The sequence below is a fragment of the Vanellus vanellus genome, assembly GCF_965231255.1.
Source record: "Vanellus vanellus genome assembly, chromosome: 9".
Lineage (NCBI taxonomy): Eukaryota > Metazoa > Chordata > Aves > Charadriiformes > Charadriidae > Vanellus > Vanellus vanellus.
The window spans coordinates 3,446,999-3,470,038 of NC_138914.1; the positions used below are offsets into that span (position 1 = coordinate 3,446,999).

The 23,040-nt window shown below is 42.8% G+C and overlaps 1 protein-coding gene across 1 annotated transcript in view; it reads left to right on the plus strand.

Annotated features, from left to right (window-relative positions):
- SLC25A26 (solute carrier family 25 member 26) overlaps nt 1-23,040 on the plus strand; it is a 91,272-nt gene that overhangs the window by 56,505 nt on the left and 11,727 nt on the right. The window contains exons 7-8 of the mRNA XM_082487647.1: nt 7,834-7,878; nt 19,391-19,460. Coding sequence (XP_082343773.1) covers nt 7,834-7,878; nt 19,391-19,460 — 115 coding nt within the window. The remainder of the gene's footprint in view (nt 1-7,833; nt 7,879-19,390; nt 19,461-23,040) is intronic.

Consider the following 23,040-nt stretch of genomic DNA (forward strand, 5'->3'; position numbering starts at 1 on the left):
TGGCTGTTACTCCAAGGACACGAGTTCCTATGCTGATGTCAGTGCAATTACAGCTGCACTGTCGGTCAAGTTTCTTTGATTGAATATTTGCTGGATGAAGCAATACTCACCCCTCTCCATAGATCCACCTGCCTTGCAAATCAAACGTGCTGCGTGTTCTATTCCTTGTACTCTGGTTCTTGTATCTTGTGCAAAATTCTCATTTGAGTTCAACCCTGTGATACTGCAAATCTGTCAGTCCAGTGTCTGCCTACAATTTATTTTTTTTATTAGAGTTTAAAAGTTAGTATTTAGAGGCTCTCCCTTGTCATAAGGCATCTTTGTAATTATACTTACATTTAAAATGTTACGTGTATGTAAAATGTACATTAAAATGCCGTCAAAGTTAGCAAACTGATGTGCTGCCCGGACAGCAGCGCATAATCAAGCGTGTGTGTGTGTGCACCCCATTATTGATGTAATAGGTTCTCCAAATGTTAGAGTTTTTCCTTAGAAGACTTTTTCCAGAAATGCTGCACTCCATGCTCTAGGGTTCTGCTCCTATGGTTTTTTTTTTTTTTTCATGAGAACAAAGATTAGTCCTTCATGGTCCTAAACTCAATGCATGTGCATGACTTAAAGGCATTACCTACCAATAAATAGGAGATTAGCTGCGGCTTGTGTATTTCCTGATCAGTTCAGGTTTTTTCAGATGGCTCGTTGTTATCCCGTTTCCTTTAACGATGGGACACTTTAATGAGTTTGCCATCTGACATACATCTGCTTCCTGTTAAACAATACCTTCATTCTTCTAGAGCTGCTAAACTCATCTTTTATCCTACAAGATTTTTATCTGTGCCTTGAAAACAGCATGTACAAATCAGTCAGCATATTAATTTTCGTGTTAAGGATTTTTTTTGGTATGTTGTTTTTGAGAAGGGATAGCAAAACGGGCATCTCCTTTACTGCTTGTTTGTTGGAGAATGGGAAACATGGATATTATTTGTCTAATTAAGGGCTGGTCAGCCCAGCTCCTGATTGAACTACAATAAGATCGACTTTTGTGGCTTAACGTTACACAGTTTCTGATAGTTATTCTGTCCTCCCAGCAAAGTAAGGGGCTGGTGCAAAAGGGGGGGGGGGGGGGGGGTTGAAGGCTGTTAATATTGTTTCTTTGAGGAAAGAGTCTGCAATAACTGGATGATGGTCTCTCTCACGCGTGTGCAAAGTTAATGCTCTGTGATCATCAGGCTCTCTTAAATCAATCCAGCCTGCATTGAGTTTGTGCATCTGCCTCGGTGCTTCTCTTTTTCCCATGTGTTGGGAACACGCGGTCATGCCGGATCTCTGACTGTGTCTTTCCCCTTCGCTGGTCAACATTGCCCCTCCAGAAAAACTTTTTTCTTCCTTTTTTTTTTTTTTTCTTTTTTTAATCATAAAACCTTTTGCTAGTGGAGGGAAACCTGGATAGAATTTTCCTTGTATTTATCTGGATTAGCGTGCGATGCTGTTTAAAAGAAAATCCTGTTGTATGTGAAATTCTGCAACGCAGGCCCAAAGGACATCTGTGAGAATGGCTTGTAACCAAATTAAGCAACCCTGTGGGGCACATAATGTTTTGTCTCGGAAAAGGAATTTACTTCCAAACATTCACATATGCCAGGTGACAAGTGGAAATATTTTGGGTTTAGAGCTGGGGAAAGAGGAAGCAAGGTACAAATATTTATTTGAGGGTTAGTGGGTGCTTGAATCAAAATAATTATTATAGTTCAGGAATTCTGTATTTTTCCTATTTATAGCTTGCACTTTTCTCTCGGCTCACACAGGGTTAATGTTATTTGCTTGAAAATGAGGGAATTGCTGATTACCTCAGGTGGCTGCTGGTGCATCAGCTGAAACCATTGTTGTAATGATACTCTGGGCACTGTTGAGAATGGTGCTTCTGCCTCTGTTAACACCCTTCCTTTACCGCCAGCAGTGCCACAAAGCCCCAAGTTCCACACTGAAGAGCTGTGAAAAGTTGTTTGTTGCAAATGCAGCTTAATAGTTTGACCTGTGATGGCCCAGCTTCCCATGGAGATCCACCTCTCTTTGGCTTCATGCAGCCTTATCGGAAGGCGCTGTGTGTGGACTTCAGGTTTCACTGTGTCTGTTATGGAACAATCCAAGAGAAGATCTTCTCTGGTCATTGCTGTAGCAGTGTTGTCATGCTTGCCTGAAGAGTTTTGTTTCTATTTGCATCAGTGTTTATTAACAAAGCCCTCCATCATTTATTTAACATACAAACTTGCCCATTCTTCCACCACCGTCACACCTTTCATCTCTGAGCTGCAGGGACACAGCTGATGGCTTTGAAAGTCTTTCAGTCCTGTTAAGATTACAAACTACCTTCATTGGGTTCCTTGTGGAGTCTGTAATTTATCAAGGAGGATCTAATTGAAGGTTTGCAAGAAAATAAGTCTACTTTGACAGCTTTGGGGCATACCGTCGATGATGGCCGTGCTGAGCTCCTCTGCACCTCCACCTTTAGTCAGTACTGTGGAAGGCTGCAGATCTTCATAATGGTGCCTACTGCCATGACCTCTGACGTGACCAGGGGAGAGGCTTACCTCATTTCATGCTCTCTTTTTAAATCCCATCATGGGGAAACTATATTTATAGCTGGAACAGCAGTTTATAGTAATCCAGATGTATCGGGCAAACGTGTGAAGAATTTTAGGAGGACAAGACACTGAATCAGATTTACTGTGATTATTAACGGAAATATTTTGGTGTTAACTCTAGCGGGCAGACAGAGTTGTTTTATTCTACTGTAACTTGAACCTATTTAAAAAGAACTATCTTTTATAAAGAAGCTTTTTTTTTTTTTTTTAAATGAATATAAAAGGGACTTAGGTAAAGGGAAGATTGTTCTCCTGAAATTTGTAATTTAGGTATCCTTGGAAAACAGTATATTTTTTGATACTCAGGAGTGAGTTAATAGACTTTCCTTTGTAATTACAAAGGAGAAGGCACAGCGTGGCACCTGCACCTCAGACACTGGTGGAGGACTCATAAATACGGGCTTCAATGGTGACAGCATCTCTGAGCCTTGTCAAAGTGCCTGCAAGTGACAGCTTAGGTGCAAGTTTGAGAACTACTCGGTGAGGACTGCAGCACGTTCTCCCTGAAGGGAACAGATGTTCTTGCTGTTGGCCTTTGTGATATTCGTACTGTCAAAATCCTCTTCATAACTGTTGGCTTTTCTCCCATTGCTGTTAAGATAGGGAACAGCGGAGGTGTGGGTGAGAGCAGTTTCTGGGACGGAGGCACAGTTTCAGTTGAGAAAGCTTTTACAAGGTGAGCCTGTTTCCTCCTCTGGCTGTTTATGCCAATCTCTCCTTCAGTATTTAAGGTTTGTAAAAACAGATAGCTCTTCTGGAGAGCAAATACCACTGAACTGGAGACAGAGAAAACCTGAATAAACAAACATGTGCCACAGATTAGTAAGAACATCTGTAGGTTTTATATTGTTTTGAGAACACATACCACATAGTTTTTCATTCCTTATGCTTTTCTAGTTTCTCCCTTTCTTTCTGTCCCTCTGTTTTCTTCTTCTTTTTAAATATATTGCTAATAAAGGTTGGAGGTAGAAAGCACAGCTGGACTCTGCATGACATGCCACTGTTTAATTTCTAGCTCGGAGGATGAGAAGAAGAGTAGTTTTATTGTATCCTAGAAGAGAATAAAGCCACATGCAAATTCCAGCCATGGACATCTGTTTCCTCTTTGTGTGAAAGAATTCTCATATTTGGAAGGGAATCCCAGTTCTGAAGGGGCTGATGAGGGGTTTTTTTTTTTCCTTCTGGTTCTTCCCCCTGTTCTTTGCCACTCCTTCAGCATGCTCTCCTTGCTCCCTGGCTGCTGTGTTTCCTTTGGGACAATGTCAGCTTGCAATTTAGCATCAGATATTGAACGGGTGAATTTTGAGTTACTTTAAAATTTTGTGTTGTACTAACTAAGCTCCTCCTTAAATTTCTTTTATTTAATTAAACAATGTTTAGTGGGAGGACTTTTGCTCTGTGATCAATCTTCAGTGCGTGCAGGTTGGTATTTTTTTTTAGAAGTGGAGATGTGTGTGTCTGTTGCTCTGGCTGTGAAGTGCAACTATTTCTAGAAGTAACTTATTAAAAATAATCTTTTAAAATCCTTCTGTATCAGGGGAGTTAAGTAGATCTGTAGAAATAAGAATATGCAGTGTTCATTACCTTGTTGGGCATCAGGTGCTAAGGACCAAAGGGACCAGAGTAAATGATAATTTTGCTAACCTAGAAAACATTTTAGAATAATGATTTACAGCTGTCTGGGGGCTTTAAACTTTTTTTTTTTTTTTTTTTTTTGTGTAAGAGTTGACTCTGTTGAACAAACAGCCCAGTTATATAACATTAGGCCAGACATGAGGACTGGTACTCTCTGTCTATTTTATATTAACGTCAAATGAGAGGTTGGTGGAGCTCGCCAGGGTTTCATATTTGCTGGCAGAAAGTTACCACATGTGTGGACCACATTTTTATTGTTGCCTTAGCCTATTTCAGGCATAAATATTGCTGCCTGGCAGGGTGTGATTCTGTTCATTGCTGAAGAGCTTTTCTTTTAAAAAGCAAAATATGAAAAGGAATGAAATGCTGTAAATGTTCAAATTAAGAACTGTCCCCAGACGGCAAGATTTTGTCACGTCTGTCGTGGTAGAGAAATAAAGGGCAATAAGTCATCTAAAGGCGCTTTCATTGTCGGATGAGTTACCCTTGCAGCGCTATTTCTTTTTGCATATATTAATCCTGCTTTGGGGCGTGGGCTGTTTAATCTGGTCTCTTAGGGAAACAAGGCTTATGCAAACAGGGTGGATGCACACACCAGCACACGGCAGCCTGCGCAGCCCTTGGACGTGGTGGCCACGCAAATGTGGCGGAAGGGCAGAGGCCGCAAAGATAAATAGAAGTTCCTCTAAGTTTCTTGAAAATATGTGTGCGAGGGGAAAATAAAGGCAATTAGGTAGTTTGAGGGAAGGCTTGCAGCAGGAACTGAACTTTTAAAAGGGGCCGTGGAATGGATGTTGAGAGGAAATGTAATGGAGGTCCCTGTCGCGGGAAGATTGCCGAATCTGGCTTGGAAATTATTTGGCTTTAGAGAATCTGATGACAAAAACCAAATCCGCAGGAAGCCAGACTCCCTTTTGTTCCAGTACCCATGAAATTGCTTGTGTGGGTTTTGCTTTTAATCAGGATGTCAAAGAGGCTCCAATGGAGACTTCGACTGTGAGAAATGGAGGACATCTCTTGTTAGGATCTTCTTAGTGCAGGCAGAGGTGCTGCTCTGGTTGCTTTTTTGCAAGTTTTCAAATTCTATTAGTGTGACTTAATGAATGTTTAGGCCCTTATCCTGCAGGTGTCTTAGAGAGGAGGGAGCCCAGCGGCTGTGCAGATCTCACCAACCTACATCCGTAACCTTCCCAGGCACTTTGGAAGCCTGTGCCTTGCAGCATCTCGTGGGGCGCATGGGGAAGAGTGAAACCGATAATCCCCATCCAGGTCTGGTCCCCGCTGAGCGGGACACGGAAAGCAAACACCACTAACGCCGAAAATCAAACAGCAGTCATCAATAAATTTCCTCTTTGATTGAAATGCTTGTAGCTAGGAAATAAAAAGGGGTTTATGTCAAAAGCTTCCCTTGTTGTCTTATTAACAGCTGCATAATTTTACCACTCATTCGCGAGTATAAAAAAAGCAGAACTTGGAGACTGTATTTGAAAGCTTGTTTTGTTTGGTGTACAGCTGGATACAGAGCATTTCCTTTTCTCTTTTTTAACAAATTTGAAGCAAATGTATTGGATATTGTTTCTATTTTGGGGGCTAGATAATGGAAGATTTTGTTGCTCTTCATTTAACGCTGCAAAGAAATCATGCCACTTAACTCCAATTCAACAATGATGCAGCAGCATGTGGAGATAGATATATCTTCTCATAAATATAGTACCACACATTACTGTCAAATAGTTGGACTTTTTCACCCAGTATTAAAAAACAAAATTTAATTGCTACACTAGAGTTTCAAGGCTGTGATAAATAAGAGCCATGTCTGACCTTTATTGTGGGGCTCTGAGATGCCACCAGGGATATTGCTCATTGTTCAAGATGACAAATTTCCTCTGAGATTTCAGTTTGTCAGCTCAATGTACAGCAGTGACATTGATTTCTTCTCACTGCCATTTCCTGCCTGAATAGATAACAAATTTTCTGTGGCAGGTGTCTGTCAAGCTTAGTTTTGCCTGGCAGATTAACTTAATAGACTCATTTATTAATCATTAGTTGTAACACAGTGAAGCAGACAATACTCTCTAACTCTTGTGATGTTGAAGGGATGTACCATTTCAGATTCCTTTGTGTAGCTGGAATTTGGATTTAATAAGCCGTTCATATCTCTGTAGTGAATGTTTTTAACCTGACATTACTCACATTACAAAGAGCAAAGATTTATGTATGTTAAGTGTGACCCATTTTGGGGGTGTACTACTTTTCGTGGCAAAAGGTGCATAAGTGCTTTCTGAGACTAATAAAATGATGGACACACTACAAAATCAGCCTTCATAAGGGAGGAAACTGATCTGACATGCGTTGTACTTGGGGAAGAAAGATAAGAGTAGGAGAAGAAAGTAGATAGAAGAAGATTTGAAACTGGGGCTGACCAGATGTTGAAGTGGAAGAGAGAGCTTCAGAAGCATCTAGGAAGGGACAAAGCAGATCTGCAGATACAACTGTAGGGCAATTCTGGCACAGATTAGTATTTTCACAGGGACTCCTTCCTCCGAGATGTCTTGAGATAGATGCCTAGGCTGGAGATATCAAAGGCAGGGTTGGTACCAGAGGTACCTAAGGATATTGGACAGGGCTTGTCAGAGTGGTGAAGGAGGAGGAAGAGCCAGAAGAACTTAGTGGAGAGATTGGATGAGGAGAAAACAATAAAGAAAGGCAAAACCTTGGAAAGTGATGTATCTTCTTGCAAGGAATCACTCTGTTCACCATGGAAACTGACTTACTACATGTGTTGGCCCCGCACAATCTACAGAGCTGAGGGAGATGTATGTTTGCTTTTTTCCCCTCTGTTAAGAGAGTTCTGTAAAGGAGCTGGAAATGCTCAAGCACTGCTGGGGATGCACGGCAGTAGGAATGAGCCTATGTAGAGATACAGGCTGTTGCTGGACAGAAGAACCTCTCGTTATAGGTGATGAGAAGAGAACCACCAAGCCTTCTCCCCTGGGTTTTGGTTGGGTTGTGGTAGCTCTTCAGAATCTGCTTTTAATTCTGAAGGGAGCTTGTTAATGGGAGATTGCTGGGAGATGATCAGGAAAGTTTCTGCAGCTGATGCCCAAACTGCAAAGCCCTGGTTGGAGCACAACTGTTTTCAGCCCAGCACTTGTGATAGTGTGTACTGCTGAAGATGCTTTTTTGCCAGGCTTTGTTCCTGGCCTTGGGACCGTGTTTCTTGAACCATCCTTATGGCTTTCTTGGCTGAGCGTCAAACCAAGAATGTCCCTGCGCTAGATCATCCTGCTTATTGCTCTTCTAGGCTGCCCTGGTAACAATACATTAACCTCTCGGCAGGGAATGTGATAAACAAAGTAAAACTGCTTTTGTGAAACCAGTCATTTAATGGCAGAATATGTAAAGTGTCCTTAAAGATTTGTAAATGTAATAAACTGCAGTTCACTGAGTGAACAATAACTGTTCCTAATTTAGCCAGTTGAGGAACCTGCCAACCTAATTTGTGTTTGTAACATTATGTTGTTTTTTTTTTTTTTTTCTTTTCTCACCTCTCCAGATTCCTTTCTCTCTGGTACAATTTCCCCTGTGGGAGTCCTTAAAGGTAAGTTCCTTTTAATGATCCAAATATGTTATACATTTCACAAAGCCTTCCAGGGTAACTTAACTAACTTGATTATCACAATTATGGGCACATCCAAGAGTCAGTAAGTATGTACCACACTACCTGTGCATGTGAAAATCATTTGCCTGAATATCTGAAAAATAGCAGGGAATATCTAAGCGCTGATATGTGGCATGCAGTCTAAATTTTACTCCCCAACATGCCAGAAATCTTATTTTCTGCCCTAGCTTTTTTTAACCAATTAATGAAGACTGGGAACCATCTTCTGTTGTGTGATTATTTCTTTTTTAATTTTATTTTAATTTTTTAGCATTTCATTCTTCAAGGTAACAGGAAATTGCAAATGACAGAGAAAACTGATTGATCCTGGTTTTGTAGACAGGGAGAGACTCTCAGTGCATCACTGACAAGCTGTTTTGATTGGCTGCGAGTACTTTATTTAAAGGTCATTTAAAGAAGGTGTCAATTGGATGATGTTTTAATAGTGCAGTCTTTCAGAATGATGAGCTGTTCTCCCACCGGGTGGTTGCTCTGTTTATCATGGACAGAGTCAGGGTCTAGATTTTTGAGCGGAGTTGGATTCAAAGTCATGTAATTTCTCTGTCCCTCTGTTTTTCCTTTAAATGACTGCAAAAGATGATGGAAAGTCAGGGTTTTTCAGGTGCTTTGAGATCCTGGCTTGGAAGCACAGAAATTATTGCAGATCATTAAAAGCATAGGAGCAAAATACAATATTTATAAGAGAGGAGCTGGAGGAGAGTAATTTTCTTCTTGTTCAGGGTGTTGGACTTGAGAAAGCTTGGCACTGAGACCCGAACTGGGAAGGATGAGAACCAGTGACAGCCTTCCTTGCCACTTCTATTGAGGGAGGAGGGTTTATGTTCTCCTTGGTCCTCGTATGCTTGGTTGGGATGATAACTTGTCCTCTTGCTGTGTGTCAGTCATTTGGGTTGTTCTGGAGGAACGAGCCTGCAGTGTGAGTATTTGTATCTAGAGGATTCAGGGTGTCAAATATAAAGGGGAGACCACGGGAGGAGGAGCACGAAATACATCAAGAGCTTTCACAGAACTGAGCTGTGTTTCAAGGAGGATTCTGTAGGTGCTTCATGAGCTCAGCCTGATGTGGTGTCTGGGTATCGTCCCATCGCACAGGCTAGCTTTGGCTGCCTTATTAGGAATCCGTTTCCCTGCCGGTGTCTAGGAATGGCTTTCTGTAAACTCTTCGGCAGCGATACTGGCCTGACCTGCTGATTGTTAGTGCAGCAGCCGTGTTTGGGAGCAAGAGGTGGCAGTGCTTAAAGAGAAAAAGTGCAGTGTTCTTGCCAAAACCACATAAAACAGCAACATCGTGTAGCTGTTTTCAGAATGTAAAGTTGTTTTAACTAATGTCCACGTAGCTGTGACAAAATGTATTGTTTAGATTGCAGGCTTTAAAGAAGACTGAATTTAGCTAGCTACAGGAGTGAGTCGCTTAGGATGAGACATCATGTTTAATCTAAAGAGGTCAGTGCGGATCTGAAGAGAAACAAAACTGAGTTAGTTTGTTCCACGGACCAGTTGCAATATATTCTTCTGCCTGTGAAACCAAGAGTAGAAAATGGCAGAAATCAGTCTTGCGTGCTCCAGTCACTTTGGCTCAGCACACGGCAAGAGTTCAAGGTTTGTCACATCAAAGCCAGGCAGTAAAAGTAGAATATGTTTTGTTTATCTGAATGAAGCTCTTAAAAAAAGAAAAAAAAAATTGCACAACAAAGGAAAAAAACCATTATTGTCCCATCAGCAGGCTGGATGTGGCAGTAGCATCAATAGGAGTGTGATTCGGGATAGGGTTTCTCATGGGTGCATGGCGGGAGCATGAAGAGAGAGCAATTACAAAGAAGGAGCGCAACAGACAAGAGACAAACGGCACGAAGCCTGAACATAGGTGAGTTTACTGAGGCTGTTGGTTAGATAATGTCTGAGGGACTATTCTGCACTGTATTAATGGGATTACTTGAGAAAGTAAAAGTGGGAGCAGTTGTGTATGATGTGTGTGGAGCATCTCACAGAAGAGAAAAGAACATGTGCTATGGCTGTGTCATTTTAAAACCATTAGTACAAAGTTACATAAGCTGATGGTCGATAAACTCAGTTTTATAAGTCTCCGAAGAAGCTAATCACCATAAAAATGAGGAAAAATCTCTTTCTACTGTAGAGGACAGCTAGTGAGGCACATGGAAGAAGAGAGTTTCCTTTTCCTTCACATATGTGCTGGCTGCAGCCAGCAGCAGGGTGTTAAGCTTAAAGAAGCCTAATAAAGGCTTGTCATAGGCAGCAAACCAGGTGTTTCTATATTCCATTTTCTCTATCTGCTTTGCTCCAAGCTGCTATGTTTATTCTTTATGCTTCCAACTGGCTTTAGCCACATAGTTTACATGCACAGTTTTTGTGTGTCTGTGAATGTAGACCAGCTGTCCCATGTGAGAGTAAACTTGCATATCGTGCACTGAACTAAGTTAGAAGAAGAAGAGCGAGCATTGTATGGATTACTAAACTATAAGGTTACATACGCTATGGGTGCTGGCATAGGGGGTATTGCAGTAATTAGCAAGAAACAGATACTGCTTCAAATACAAGCCTTACTGCCAGTTACTCAGGTGAACACACAATTTAGAAATAGTTAATAGATTCCTTTCTTTGTTCACAGTGACTCAAGAAACAACAGTAAAGAAATGGCACTGATTTTAATTAAAAAAACCAAACCCACACCTCCTCTTTTTTCAGATGTAGGTAGCATCCACTGCTATAATGCATACTTAATGGCCTTTCTCTTCCCAATACTTGATTTTTCCGTATTTTGTTTTAGGCACAGGTCATTGATATAAACCAGTGGGGAGAAGGAAACTGTGCTATGGTGTATCAGATTTCAGGACAGACATTGGAATTCTCTGGTAGGGTAAGGTAGTGTAGCGCTTCTCTGTCTTTTTAGCTCAAGCCTTACCGCTAAAACGATTTTGAATTCTTTTCAGAATTCAGGAAAAGAAGGGGCATTGCAAATCTCATTCACTCTCTGCTACACCAACCCTCAGAGGAGCACAATGGGTGATTACCACTGTGGCAGTTTGATCAGATTTAGGTTCTTTTAGGTGGCACTAATGCTTCTGATCCCATCTCAAAGTCAGCTGGCCATGAAAAAGGCTGTAGAACATAGATGTGGTGTGCTTCCCAAACACCAGCCAAGCACACTGCCTTCCATATTAGTTCAAGTTTTGGAGTAGTGTTGTAAGATACAGTTCCCTTGTATGCTGCCCTGGAATTTCCAGGGTGCCTCTGTCACTTGCTTTGGAAATACTATATGTGCGTTCTTCATTGCGGGAATTTCAAATTACAGGGCTGCCTATTTGGCATGAAATTGTGGGTTACAGGGAGTCTGGCGCAGCTCTCTTGCGTTCACCCTGCTGCCCGGGGTGTGAGTCTCCACTCAGATGACTGTAGCACTGTGGAGTTCATCCCTTCTGTATTATCTTCTATTCTGCTCTGTTCGGGCATTTTATTCAGCCCATCTAATCATCCTATCTGAGTACCTATCAACAGCACATAAATTATTTATCATTTGTTTCATTTAGCATTTTAATCTATAATTTTTCTCTTTTAGACCTAACTGAGAAAAAAGACAACTTTAATTTCTGCTGCAGGGCTTCAGGTTTTTTTCAACAAAATAGAGTTTAAACAAAAACCACAAAATCAAGAGCCTCTGGTTAGGTTTGAGTCCAGAAAGATCTTGTCAAAAGTGCCTGCTTCTTATGTCTGAGTGGAAATGGTCAGTTCCCTTGGAGAACAGAGCTGTGTGTGTAAGATAAACCCGTCTCAGGTGAAACAAGACTCAGTCCTCTTGGGTTTTATATTTCTGCATGTTGGCAGCACTTCAGAGCCTCAGAGAGTTACTCCAACGCAGCTGTACATGGAGAATGCTCTCTTTATGGACCAAATGTGATGTATGTCTGGAGAAAGGCTCTGGTAGCCAGCGAGGAGGGGAGGAACAGGCGGGACAGGAGGATGTAGGTCTCAAATGAGTAGACTTGAAAAACAAGGGGTTTTTTGTTTGTTTGGTTGGGTTTTTTTAAGGAAAACAAACTTACTATCCTGGGAACCTTTTGTCTTTTTTATTAGACACATCTGATTCTGAGATGAGACACTTGGATGTTGCTAAGACTATAGGGTCAGGCTGACTTCACCCTGCAGACTGTGTCTTGCACACACAGCCTCTCTGGGAGCGCTGGCCCAGACTGTGCTGCTGCGCTGGCCCAGGACCCACAAGGAAAGATAAAAATCTTGGGCTGATCATGCTCAAGGTGATGTTCTGGCTCTTCTGGCCCTCAGTGGGGTTGGGGTTTCCCTCTTTGTCTCGGTGCTGGGCAAAACCTAAAACTTTTTGCAGCTATAGTGAGCCCACATGTGTGGTTTTTTTGTCACTGGCTTTAGCAATAAGATAATTTTATCAAATCTGTAATTCTCACAAACTGAAAGGTGTTTTACACAGATATTGGGCTGGACCTTCAGAGGCAATAGCTAGAGACAGGGAGCTGAGATACACGGGCAGGTCTCTCTTGTGGGATTTTGTAATGATTATGGTGATGTGTGATAGCGGTGTCAGATGCTGAACAAGCAGACGAATGCTTTGGTGGCTTCAGGAGAAGAGAATGGTTTGAAGAGTACACACAGGCACATTTCCGCTCTGTGAAATAAGTGGGGCATTGCAGTAAAGAGAATGGGGAGAGTCCAGCCCTGTGAGGCTGAGCAGTAGCAGAAGGTTGGTTGGGTCAGAAGTTCCCCATGTTGTTCCTAAACTGGTTTCTGCCCACACAGTGGAGAGCAGGTTTGGGATTGGGCTTACACTTCCTTAGGTCCCGTTTTTGCTCTTCAGGTTCAGCTGTCACCCCAGGCGCAAGGTGCTTGTGTTGAGAGGAAACAGAGCTTGGGAAATCTGCTGGCGGACCGAACTGTAGATCTACGTGAAGGCATTGGCACATGCGCTCCTTTGCTTGGTTCTCTTGGTTCCCCATTCCAGAGCTCAACTTCTGGGGGCTGGCACAGGCAGTGCAGCGCGTGAACAAGCCTGGTTCGAGGGTGGGCTCAGCCTTGCTCGTACCTGTCAGTGCAGATATACCTTTGAGACGTACCTTGAAGAATGCTGTGAAAAGACTGCTTGGTGAGTTTCCATGCAGGGCGAGGACTCTAATCTTGGTTGGAGCTCGTTGCACCTGATTTTTAAAGTTAATAAGAATGAAAAGTTTACAGAATGCTTCTGCCCAGGCAGCTGGAGTTCTCAGCAGTAATACGTGTTTATAACTCCACCATTGGAACAATAAACCACATGCTATTTCCCTCCTAAAATTTACAGTCAAATCTGTTGCTGTTTAACAGGGCAAGTAGAAAATAGAGAAATGTAGCCAAACTAGGCCTAAAATGGTTTTCCCTGCTCTATAGGTAGGTGACAGCTTTCCTTTTTTCCTGGAGAAGCAGTCTAGTATTTCTTTTCTGCTGTGTTCAGCTGCATGTAAGTCAAGAGTAAATGAAACCCAGGTCCAGCTTTAAACCCGTTTCCTTGCAGGCAGTGTAGTAAGTGTTCTACCATACCTTGGTCCCTCTTTGAGTAATGGTCAGGCTGATTTAGGGATTAAGTCCTAATCGTTAAATAACGCTAACGTGTCTGCCATTTGCTTAGGTGCTGTATCAGGAAAACAGATTTCCACGGCTGCGTTTCGAGGCGTGATATAACTTGTGGCCAGTGTGGCGTGTGCATGCCATTAGCATAACGGCTGCATTTTTCTCACAAAAGAACAATGTACCCAACAGCTGTTCAGCAAACAGCCCTCGCTTTATTAGTGTCACAATAAGTGTCATTCACGCAGTCTTGAAGCACATTCGAAGGAATGCTATACGCCATCTGCACCAAAGAGAAAGAAACAAATGCAATACTTGCTTACAGCACTGCAGGCACGTTTGAGAAAGTCAGATGGTCTTGGATCATCAATGCAGCATTTAAAACGCAGAAGTCAAACAGACTCACGCAGTCTGGAGATACAGAGCCAGATTGTGATGCTCTTGGTCATGCCTAGACCACAAGCGGTTCTCTGGAAGTCGCTGAGCTTGCCAATGACGTCTGGGGACGTTTGGCAGAATATAGAATAATCAATGTGAAGGGCTCACCACTTGATCTGGGCACTTGTTTCTTGCTGAAGACCCTTAAAAGACTCGTGTTATTCTTCCATGTAATTTATTCACACAAGCCTGCGTGAGGCACAGATTTATTAGCGAGTAGTAGCAGTGCAGATGCTCAAGGAAAGCCATCCTAACTTCGAAGTGATTTTTCAGAAGCGCATTTTCCTCCCCAGACACATATATGGCCCTTTGTGCCATGGAAACTGAGTGTAGCTGGCATATTATGTTCTGCCTTGCCATGGGAACACTGTTTTGAAGACATTTTCTTTAACCAGGCTTTTAGCACATCCATTTTGATTTACATCCAAATGGGTCACAGACATCAATGCAGTATTATATGGGAAGAAAAAGGGAATGAAATGCTTTTAACATGAAAAATATGCTGTTGCATGTAGGCCAACTTTTGTTCTCTTTCACTCAATTTATCTAGGATTTGGGTGGGTTTAATTCTAGGGCCAAATTCAGTACTGGCATAAGTGAGCACAACTCCATTAGTGCAAATGGAGTCTCAACATTTATGTCAACAGTGAACTTAGATCATTGAATTTTTCCTATGTTTGGGCTTGCATGTTTCCTGCAAGATAATATACACATGAACTTGCACATATGCTGCACATATGCACATAAAAATTCACTGGGGAGGACGTTTGGCTCTATGCTCTGTGTTTGACTTTACATATAGAAACGGCGATCAGCTTATAAATTTTTTTGCTTCTCCTGTAGCTAATGTGCCATGCATCTGTAAGGATCAGCCATGCAGAATGCCACGTTGCAAGTAGAATACCTAGTAGCAAAGGCTGACGTGAAAATTGCTTTTCTTTGCTCAGTCTGCAGGACTGCACATGCGCACAAATCCACCTGATTAATGCGGGGAGATTTTACTCCCCTGTGTTATAATGAAGTTGAACACGGCCTTGAACAGAGTGGTAGGTAGAAACGCTGCAGATGCTTATCATTGGAGTGAATTGTGGTATTTGCTCAGCTGCAGGCCTCAAGTTTAGTGTATGCCTTGAGGACCTCTTGCCTCTTATTGCCTGACCAATAGCAAGGCCAAGGCAGAGATGTCTCATTCTCTGTGTGGCTTCCTGCAGCGTTTGAGTGTTGGTTTGGTCACCAGGTTTGAGAGAGATGCGAGTGTTGCACTTTCCTGGGATCACCGTAGCTTAGGTGTCCTGAATATAGACCGACCCAACTGTGCTGGGAGCACAAAGCTGACAGATTATTTCTGCCCCAAACTTTTACCACAAATGTACAGCAAAGGTGACAGGCACGCACTGGTAAGGCGTTGTGTGAACTACTCAAAGGTTATTGGCCATCTGGAGGCCAGGTGGCCTCAACAAGTGAGGAGCCCACGTTTGTGGGCAACATGTACTTCCCAATGGTATGTAAAGGTGGCGGTAATCTTTTCTTTTTTTGTTTGTTTTTTACCTTGGAAGGCCTTTGATATATCCTAAGAGTGACTTTTCCAATGTGCCTTCTGCCCGGCAAAATAGGGTGTCCTTGTATTCTCCGTATCAAAAAAGCTAAGTAACGTTTGTGGTGAGAAGCAGAGGACAGTGGCCTATGGGACGGTATGAAACAGGATCATTAGGAAGAAAAGTAAGGCTCTGCCCACATATAAAACTTGACCCTTCTCTGCGAACATTATCCCTGTGAATAATTGGAAATCTACATTCAGGCTTCCCACTGTGTCCCATCCCTTGAGGACACACCCGCTGCATTGCTTTACATGGTGCGGCAGTGCACTGCGAGATTTACATATATATCACATAAAAGTGTTTACAAAAAAAATTAGCATGTGATTGAGCTGGGAAGCTGCAGAGGGCCCCAACTGTACGAGTTTCCATGCGCTTCAGCCAGAAGATTTATTTCCAATTTGTTATTCATAAGGGAAGAGCGAGAGATTGGGATGGGGTCCTTTGAAGTGGAAAACAAAGTCTTCTATTCAGCCTTCAGCTTAATAGAATACACATGACACAGGCTTGGCATGGCGGCCCCGCTTTCATGTAATGTGCTCCTTGTCATTTTGCTTTTCTAGGCTGTGAATACTAGTGGGAATGGGTAGTGCCCTGGAAAAGGCTCGTTATCTCCTGCTGCCTTCTGCAGGAGCAGCACAGTGTCAGCAGGTAGGAGCCATTTGGTGGCGGTGGTGGGGAAACCAGGCTGATCCCAGTTGTTGCAGTTGCGTTGCTCATAATTCCTGGATTATGTTTTATATTGAAAGAACATGTGTAGGGAAAGCAGTGTAATTGCAGGGCTTCTGCAGGCATTACGCGGGCGCTTCTGCCCTGTTTGGAGGCCCTGAGCAGGGAGCCATGCCCCACGGGCTCCGGGTCTGCCTCTGACACCCGTCTTCTGCGTGACCTGAGCTCTCGCCGTTATTAACAGAGTGGAATTGCCTGAGGGAAGGCTCTTCTGAATTTGTGCAGCATCTAGGGATGGTGGAGCGTGAGCTAGGCACTGTATCACTGCCAATAACCAGCAATTCTGTCCAAAGTCGGTGTTTTGGGGAGATATGTGTATGAAACCTGTATTTCTTTCCATGAGCGTGACCCCAGTTTTACAGTGATCTACAAGCCTCAGATAGCTTCTGTGCTTTGCCCTGTGTTACTAGCATTAAAACCATGCTCAGTGCAGCACAAAGGCAAGTGTTTTTGAAGAACTTACAAGCCCAACTTACTTCAAAGCCCTGCCAATTAGTGGGTCTGTGGGCCATGAGAGAAAACATGCGTGACCTTCAGCACATCAGCTTGGCCTGCGGCACGAGTGTGGTTAGAATTTGGACCGGAGTCCTGCTGGTCCTCTTGGCCCTGTGACACTTATTCTTCCCAGCTTCCTCCAGGATGATGTCCTTGCGCCCTGCTTCTCTCTTGCTCTTCTGCCTGTTCAGGTTTGGAGCTCTGGGTGAATCACTGAAATCAGAGATGGAAAGAAATGCATGAAGTCATCTCATCTTGCCCTTGCCAACGCAGGATTATTCCCCACAGTACGGTCTTGAGTGCCTTCTTCAGTCTATTTTTAAATGACTCAAAGGAGAGGGCTTTCCTCTCCTCCCTGGGGAGGCCGGCTCCGCTGTTCAGTAGACCTCACTGTTGGGGAATTTTCTTCCTGTTCTCCAGCCTCAAATCTCCTTTTCCCTAATTTAATTGAACTGTTCCTGGCTCCACCCTTCTAAACAATTTTCCGTATTGCATGACTGTTGCAAATACCTGTTGTCAATTTGCAGGCGTAACGGATGGGAATTCATCACCGTTTGCCTTGCTTGGCAAAGGCTCTTTGTGCAGAACTGTACTGGGAAGCCAGGCTTTATCAGAGACTAGATTTCAGAGCTACATGCCAAGAAATAAGAATGACCCTTTCCTACTTCTTTGGACAATGCTATTAAGATAAAACCCCATCGTGACTGAGAATAGGCTGGGCTTCTGGCAAAGCCATGAATGTCTGTATTAACGTGCTGATTTTCCTCTTAGTCCTCCAAGTAGATCTTCTGTAGCACTTTTTTTGCATGACGGAAGTAACTGTTCTGAGTTCTTGGGTTTAGTTGTAAATGTATAGATGTTTGGAGAACGTTTGATGAAAAAATAGTTATCTGTTTTTATCAAGCGGAGCCAGCAGTTCAGTTTCTAAACCCTTACTTTCAATTTGAGGTTTCTTAAGCACCTGAAGTGTTTCGAAAATGGGTTTTGAAGGTGGGATTTATGCTTTGACAATACCTAGATGCTTTGGAAGGTAATGCCTTTTGTCTTAGGAGGCATCTGTCCTTCATCCAGCAGGACCGAGTTGCAAGAAAACTGTGTGTCCAAAGAGTGTAAGTTATTCCAGAAAAGCATCTTATGGGTTTGAAGAATTATGAATCCCTATTTATTTATTTATGAGATGTAAATTAGTTTCTGCTGTGGGTGACAGCAGAATAGAAGCCCATACTCAAAACACCAGGAAAAGAATGGCTAGCATTAAAGAGACTGAAATCCCTTTAGTGCTTTCGTACAGCAGAGCTGCAGCTATTTAGCTATGGCAGGATACCAAACAACATTGTGGCTGGCCATTGTTGCTTGAACAGTTTGATTTTTAAAACATTCAAGTGAAATATAACCACCAGCCAAGCTGGAAGAAGCGAGTCACAAGGACAGAGTGTTAAATGAAGAGTCAGCAAATGAGGGAAACAAGTTCTCCTGCCCCAGTGGAAAGTGGCTGTATTGCAGACCAGGAGCCCGAGAGCGGCATCTCAGCCTAGCCAGCTATCGGGTTGCTTTTAAGATAATTTTATAGTATAGAAGTAATATGGCTTTAAAAAGAATGAGATAGTGCCACAGCTATAAAATAAAATTACTGATCTCTCTGTGGTAGGACTCAGAAGGGCCATGGATCCCATCTCTTTTTGCTCAGCACTGATCCTCACATCATAAACCAGAAACCTCTTCTCCAGAGAACTTCCGATGTTAAGCATTTCAGGAGGTGGGAAAGGGGTGATGGAGTGGAGTGGAGGAGGAGAGGACAAAGTGACCATAGCTGGCGTAATAAAAACCATCCCAGCATGTGTTGGTCTTTGTTGCTGATGCCGATTGGACTCATCAAATTGTTTGACGTGACTCTTGGATAGGTGTTTTTAAGAAGGCACTGTTCTTGGTGTTTTTAAATGTGCATGTTTAAATGATGCTGTGAGTTAATGGATTGGAGCATGGTGTGTGGGAGCAGTGGAGAGGAGAAGGGTGTGTGGTCCCTAATGACGCCAAGTGAAAAACAGAGACACACCTGCTTTGGGATATAATGGGAGTGATAAGAGTAATTTCTTAACCATGGGTGTTTTTGGAGAGCTGGGGAGGGGAAGGGTTGGTTTAAGAAATGTAGGGGGGCAAACAGGACTTTGATCTCTCTGTCCTGGGGACTGTTCATTTTAAATGGGAGTGTTTGGTACATCTGGGCTGAACTGATATTGGTTCTTGCATGCCGTCCCCCCGCTCAGTGTTTTGCTTTGCACTGTTTTATCTGCCAGAAAGAAAATAAATTCACAAAATATTTGCAAAGTTGCATGGCCACAGGCTTAAATACATACATATGAAAACCCTGAAAGCAATTTGCTTCAAGCCCTCCTCAGTTCCAGACATCTTTCTCACTCCATCTGCTCCTTCAAGTACACAAGTTCCTTGGGAAAAATCACTTATTACATCACTGAAAAATGCCGCAAAAATAGCTTTTCACTTAAGTTCCCATCCTCGGAGTTAACTCACATGGGGATCAGATAGATTCAAACATTTAATAACTTTTTATTTTCCTTTCTCTTTAAACACAGGATCTCTGGTCATGGAAGCAGGGTCACGTGGTGGATTCTTGGCAGTCAGCAGTCTGTGGAGCTTTTGCAGGTGCAAAGGATTATATGTTATACTGGGAAAGGCTAAAGAAGAAAGGGAAAAATGTGCAAATCTATTAAGTATAGCAGAACAACATTCCTTTGTAATTCAAGTTTGTTTAGAAGAAAACGGATCCAGTTGTTGTTTGGAAATAGGAAAGTCAGCAAAGGAAAGAGAAGAAAAAAGAAAGACTCAACCAGGGTGTCTGTTTGAAAGACAACCAATTTGTTTTTGACAAATTTCTGTTATTTAAAAACCAGGGGCCTGTCAGTCAGGCTTTGCGATTATTTCAAAGTTGATTTGTAAAATCCTCATCCAGGAGAAACTTTGCTTGGGTGGGGGTTTGTGCAGCTGTCTGCTCTGAGCGCTTCCCCAGGGGTTGAAGTGATTGCAGCGAGAGGCCGTGATTCACCATTCATGTGACAGCTCTGACAGCCATGTAGATTAACTAGAGTCAGGAGAGCAGAGGCTAGCACTGCACAGCCTGGAGGCAAAAGCCTTCCGCAGCAAAAAAAAAAACAAAACGGAGGACGAAACATCTGGGCAATCTCCAGACACTAGAACAAGAATAAAGAGTGGCAGAATACAATACTGCACTATTTATTACCAAACAAGCCAGAAGTTAATTGAATTCTTCAGTAGGCTTCTTGCTTGATTTTAGCCTACTGTAGCTGTTTCAAAAAAAAAGAGAAAAAATCAATTAATGACTCATCAGTATAGCTGACAAGTTTGAGGGAGGAGAGACTCAACTGTCTTAATAGAAAAAACAGATTAGTAGTTAAGAGATGGATAGCCAGAGCTTTTCCCCAAGGAGCTAAAATACATTTCGAGATTCCAAACCAGTAACAGAATATGTGGAAAAAATAAATCCTGTTTCAAGAGAAATTATAGCATTTCTTGAAATAGAGATTATCAAAAGCAAAGCTTGTTCTTTGATGACTTACAAAATCGGAGCCATTACAACGTATGTAATTTTTTAAAAATAAGCTCTGTTAGGGGAATTGAAGTATTAATAGCAGCAGAATTCCAGCAGAGTCTGAGGCTTCGTTTTGATGGGCGCTGTAACTGCACAACTGAGAGAAGGGAGTGGGGCTGTAGCTGCACACAGTTTAGTGGGTAGGGCATGTGAGTTGCCCGATTCCGTTTTGGGGGAAGAGGGGATATTTTAGATGATCTCTTGTGGTCTTGTCCAGCTGTATTTTCTATGTTTATGTGGTGGGAAGGGAGTTTTATTCTGCTTAAAATTGGGTCTACTGTTGGATTTTACACTGACTTCATCAAACCAGTGCGAACAAAATCAGAGTGATTGCAACAGATTGTTCATTTTTGTTTTGAAACAAAACAAGCTATCAGACTAAAAATGCTTTAAAATGCAATCTGTAAGTGCAGGTGTGATATAGGATCATTAATTTAGCTCTGTTGATTTCTTTACAGTCAGATTGATACAAAAACCGTGTTCAGGCACGTTCAGAGAGCTGGAGAGGTTATCTGATTTACCCAAGGCCTTGCGGAGTAATTTCCTGAAGTCCAATTTGGTGCCTCAACTGGAAATCTAGCTCAGTGTCTCCACTTCCTTCTCTGTATGTCTTGTTTCTGACCAGTTGTGCTTGGACTTGCCACTGTTTTGATGGATGTTCAGCAGTGTTCGCTCACTTTCTAGTAGAAATATTGTAGAAGGAGCTTCCAGAGGCACCAGTTGTTCATGACATGTCACTGCCCTTTGGCAGATCCTGGGAAGACCTAACACTTTACACTGGAGGAGACACCGGGTCCTGGAGCAACACAGAGGCTTCCAGGTCCATGCTGTTGGTAGATGAGACAATTCAGCCTAGCTGTCTTCATAGGCTCTATTCCACAGGCACAAATCTTTGCAGAGCTGGAGTCCTATTTTGTAGGTTGTGTTGTAATTGGTGATGATATTCTCTGGGTAACCCTTCCAGGTTCACGTCCTCCAGCCTGGTTTTCCTTCTCTGTTCTTTGTTTCCCCATTCTTTCCTTTTCACCAGCAGTATTTTAAACTTCCTTTCTCATGTGTCCTTCGAGGACCTGCTTCAAAACTCATGAGGTTCAACTCTCTTTCGATCAGAATCTTCCCCTTCCGTCTCCATTGCCTCCCTCTGCAGACATGTAACAGGCAGGCCCCGTATTGATCGAATCAGGTACCGCATCCATTCTATTTCACTGAAAATATTTAGCCTTCTTGCTGAATGGAGGCAGTGGAAAAATAATTTCCTGCTTTCTGAAGAATGGATTCCACAGTTAAAGATTATTAACTACCTACATATAGCTTCAAACGAGGGAAGCAAAACCAGACCAAACTCTTTATCCCTTTCTTTCCACCCCAAAACAAAAAAATCAAAACCTTACCAGTACCCTGTGAATAAAATAAGATGGATGTGTGCATCCGAGTGATTTAAAATCATCATGTTATAAACGTTAAAAGGAGAAGATTAGCCAAAATACAACCTTTAAACACAGAGATACTGTCAAATGCCACCGTGGTAGTAGTGGGGTGGTGAATCACACAGACATGCTTTTCTCCTGTGTTCTGTGCTTGAATTCAATACTTTCTAAAAATATGTTAGAGGTCCTGAGGGGCAGGGTAATAAGCTGAAACAAACTGAAAGAAAAGTCCTGTTTGGCTTCCCTTTATGGTACACGCACATACATGCGTGTGTCTGTGTGCGCTGGTTAGTTCCTAGCTAAATCATAATTGATTATTTGGCGAAGACAGAACAAAGAGCAACAATATATTGAATTCCATCCCCAGTGCCTGTGAAATGGCAGTGATTTCAGCCCGAGTGCTGAGAGAGGCCCGACTCTTCCTTGTTGAGCGCACATGTGTAAGATGTATGTATGCGATCCATGGGCTTTTTATAGAAACGTAATAGGCATAAGCCTAAATATCAGAGATTTGGAATCCTCTCTGTCTCATCTGTTAATAATTTAATCCCTGGAGGCCTTGTCCAGCTTTATCGTCATCTCTGGTGCCTTAACCAGAGGCGATGTCTGGAGCAGTCGGGGAGTGAGAGAAGGTGATATCTGAGCAGCCGGTGGGGAGGAACCCAAGGGTAGATCTACATGATAATTTAAGCCTGAGGTTGCGTTTGAACCAAACCTTGCCTCATGTCTGAGCTGTTTGGACACCAGCCCAGATTTGGGCAGAGGCTTTGGCAGGCTGGAGGCAGAGGAGGGAAACATGTCCCCATGCTGCGGGCAGGCCAGGCGCGATTGTGGTTGAACTCCACGCTCGAGTCTTCTCTGGGCTCAGGCTGCCTGGCTGGACCGCTGCATCCCAGCCCTGCGCTCTACCAGGGCAAGCTGTCCCAGCAGAGCCTCTGGGTGGGTTTTGTATGCCCTCCCTGCAATTGGGCCAGTGGCAAGGAAATCCTGCCATCGGGTATTAGCTGTTGGGAAAGCAAAGTGCTGCCCTGGAGCAGCAAGGCAGCTCCGGTTTGTCAAAGAACCTGAGTGTCCATTTAATGCGATTGAAAATTGCCTCTGGTAAAGACGCCTTCTTTCTGCCTACTGTAAAAAAGTGTGGCTTAACTTTAATAATTAATGCTTTGTGGTGACAAAGTCACCGAGAATG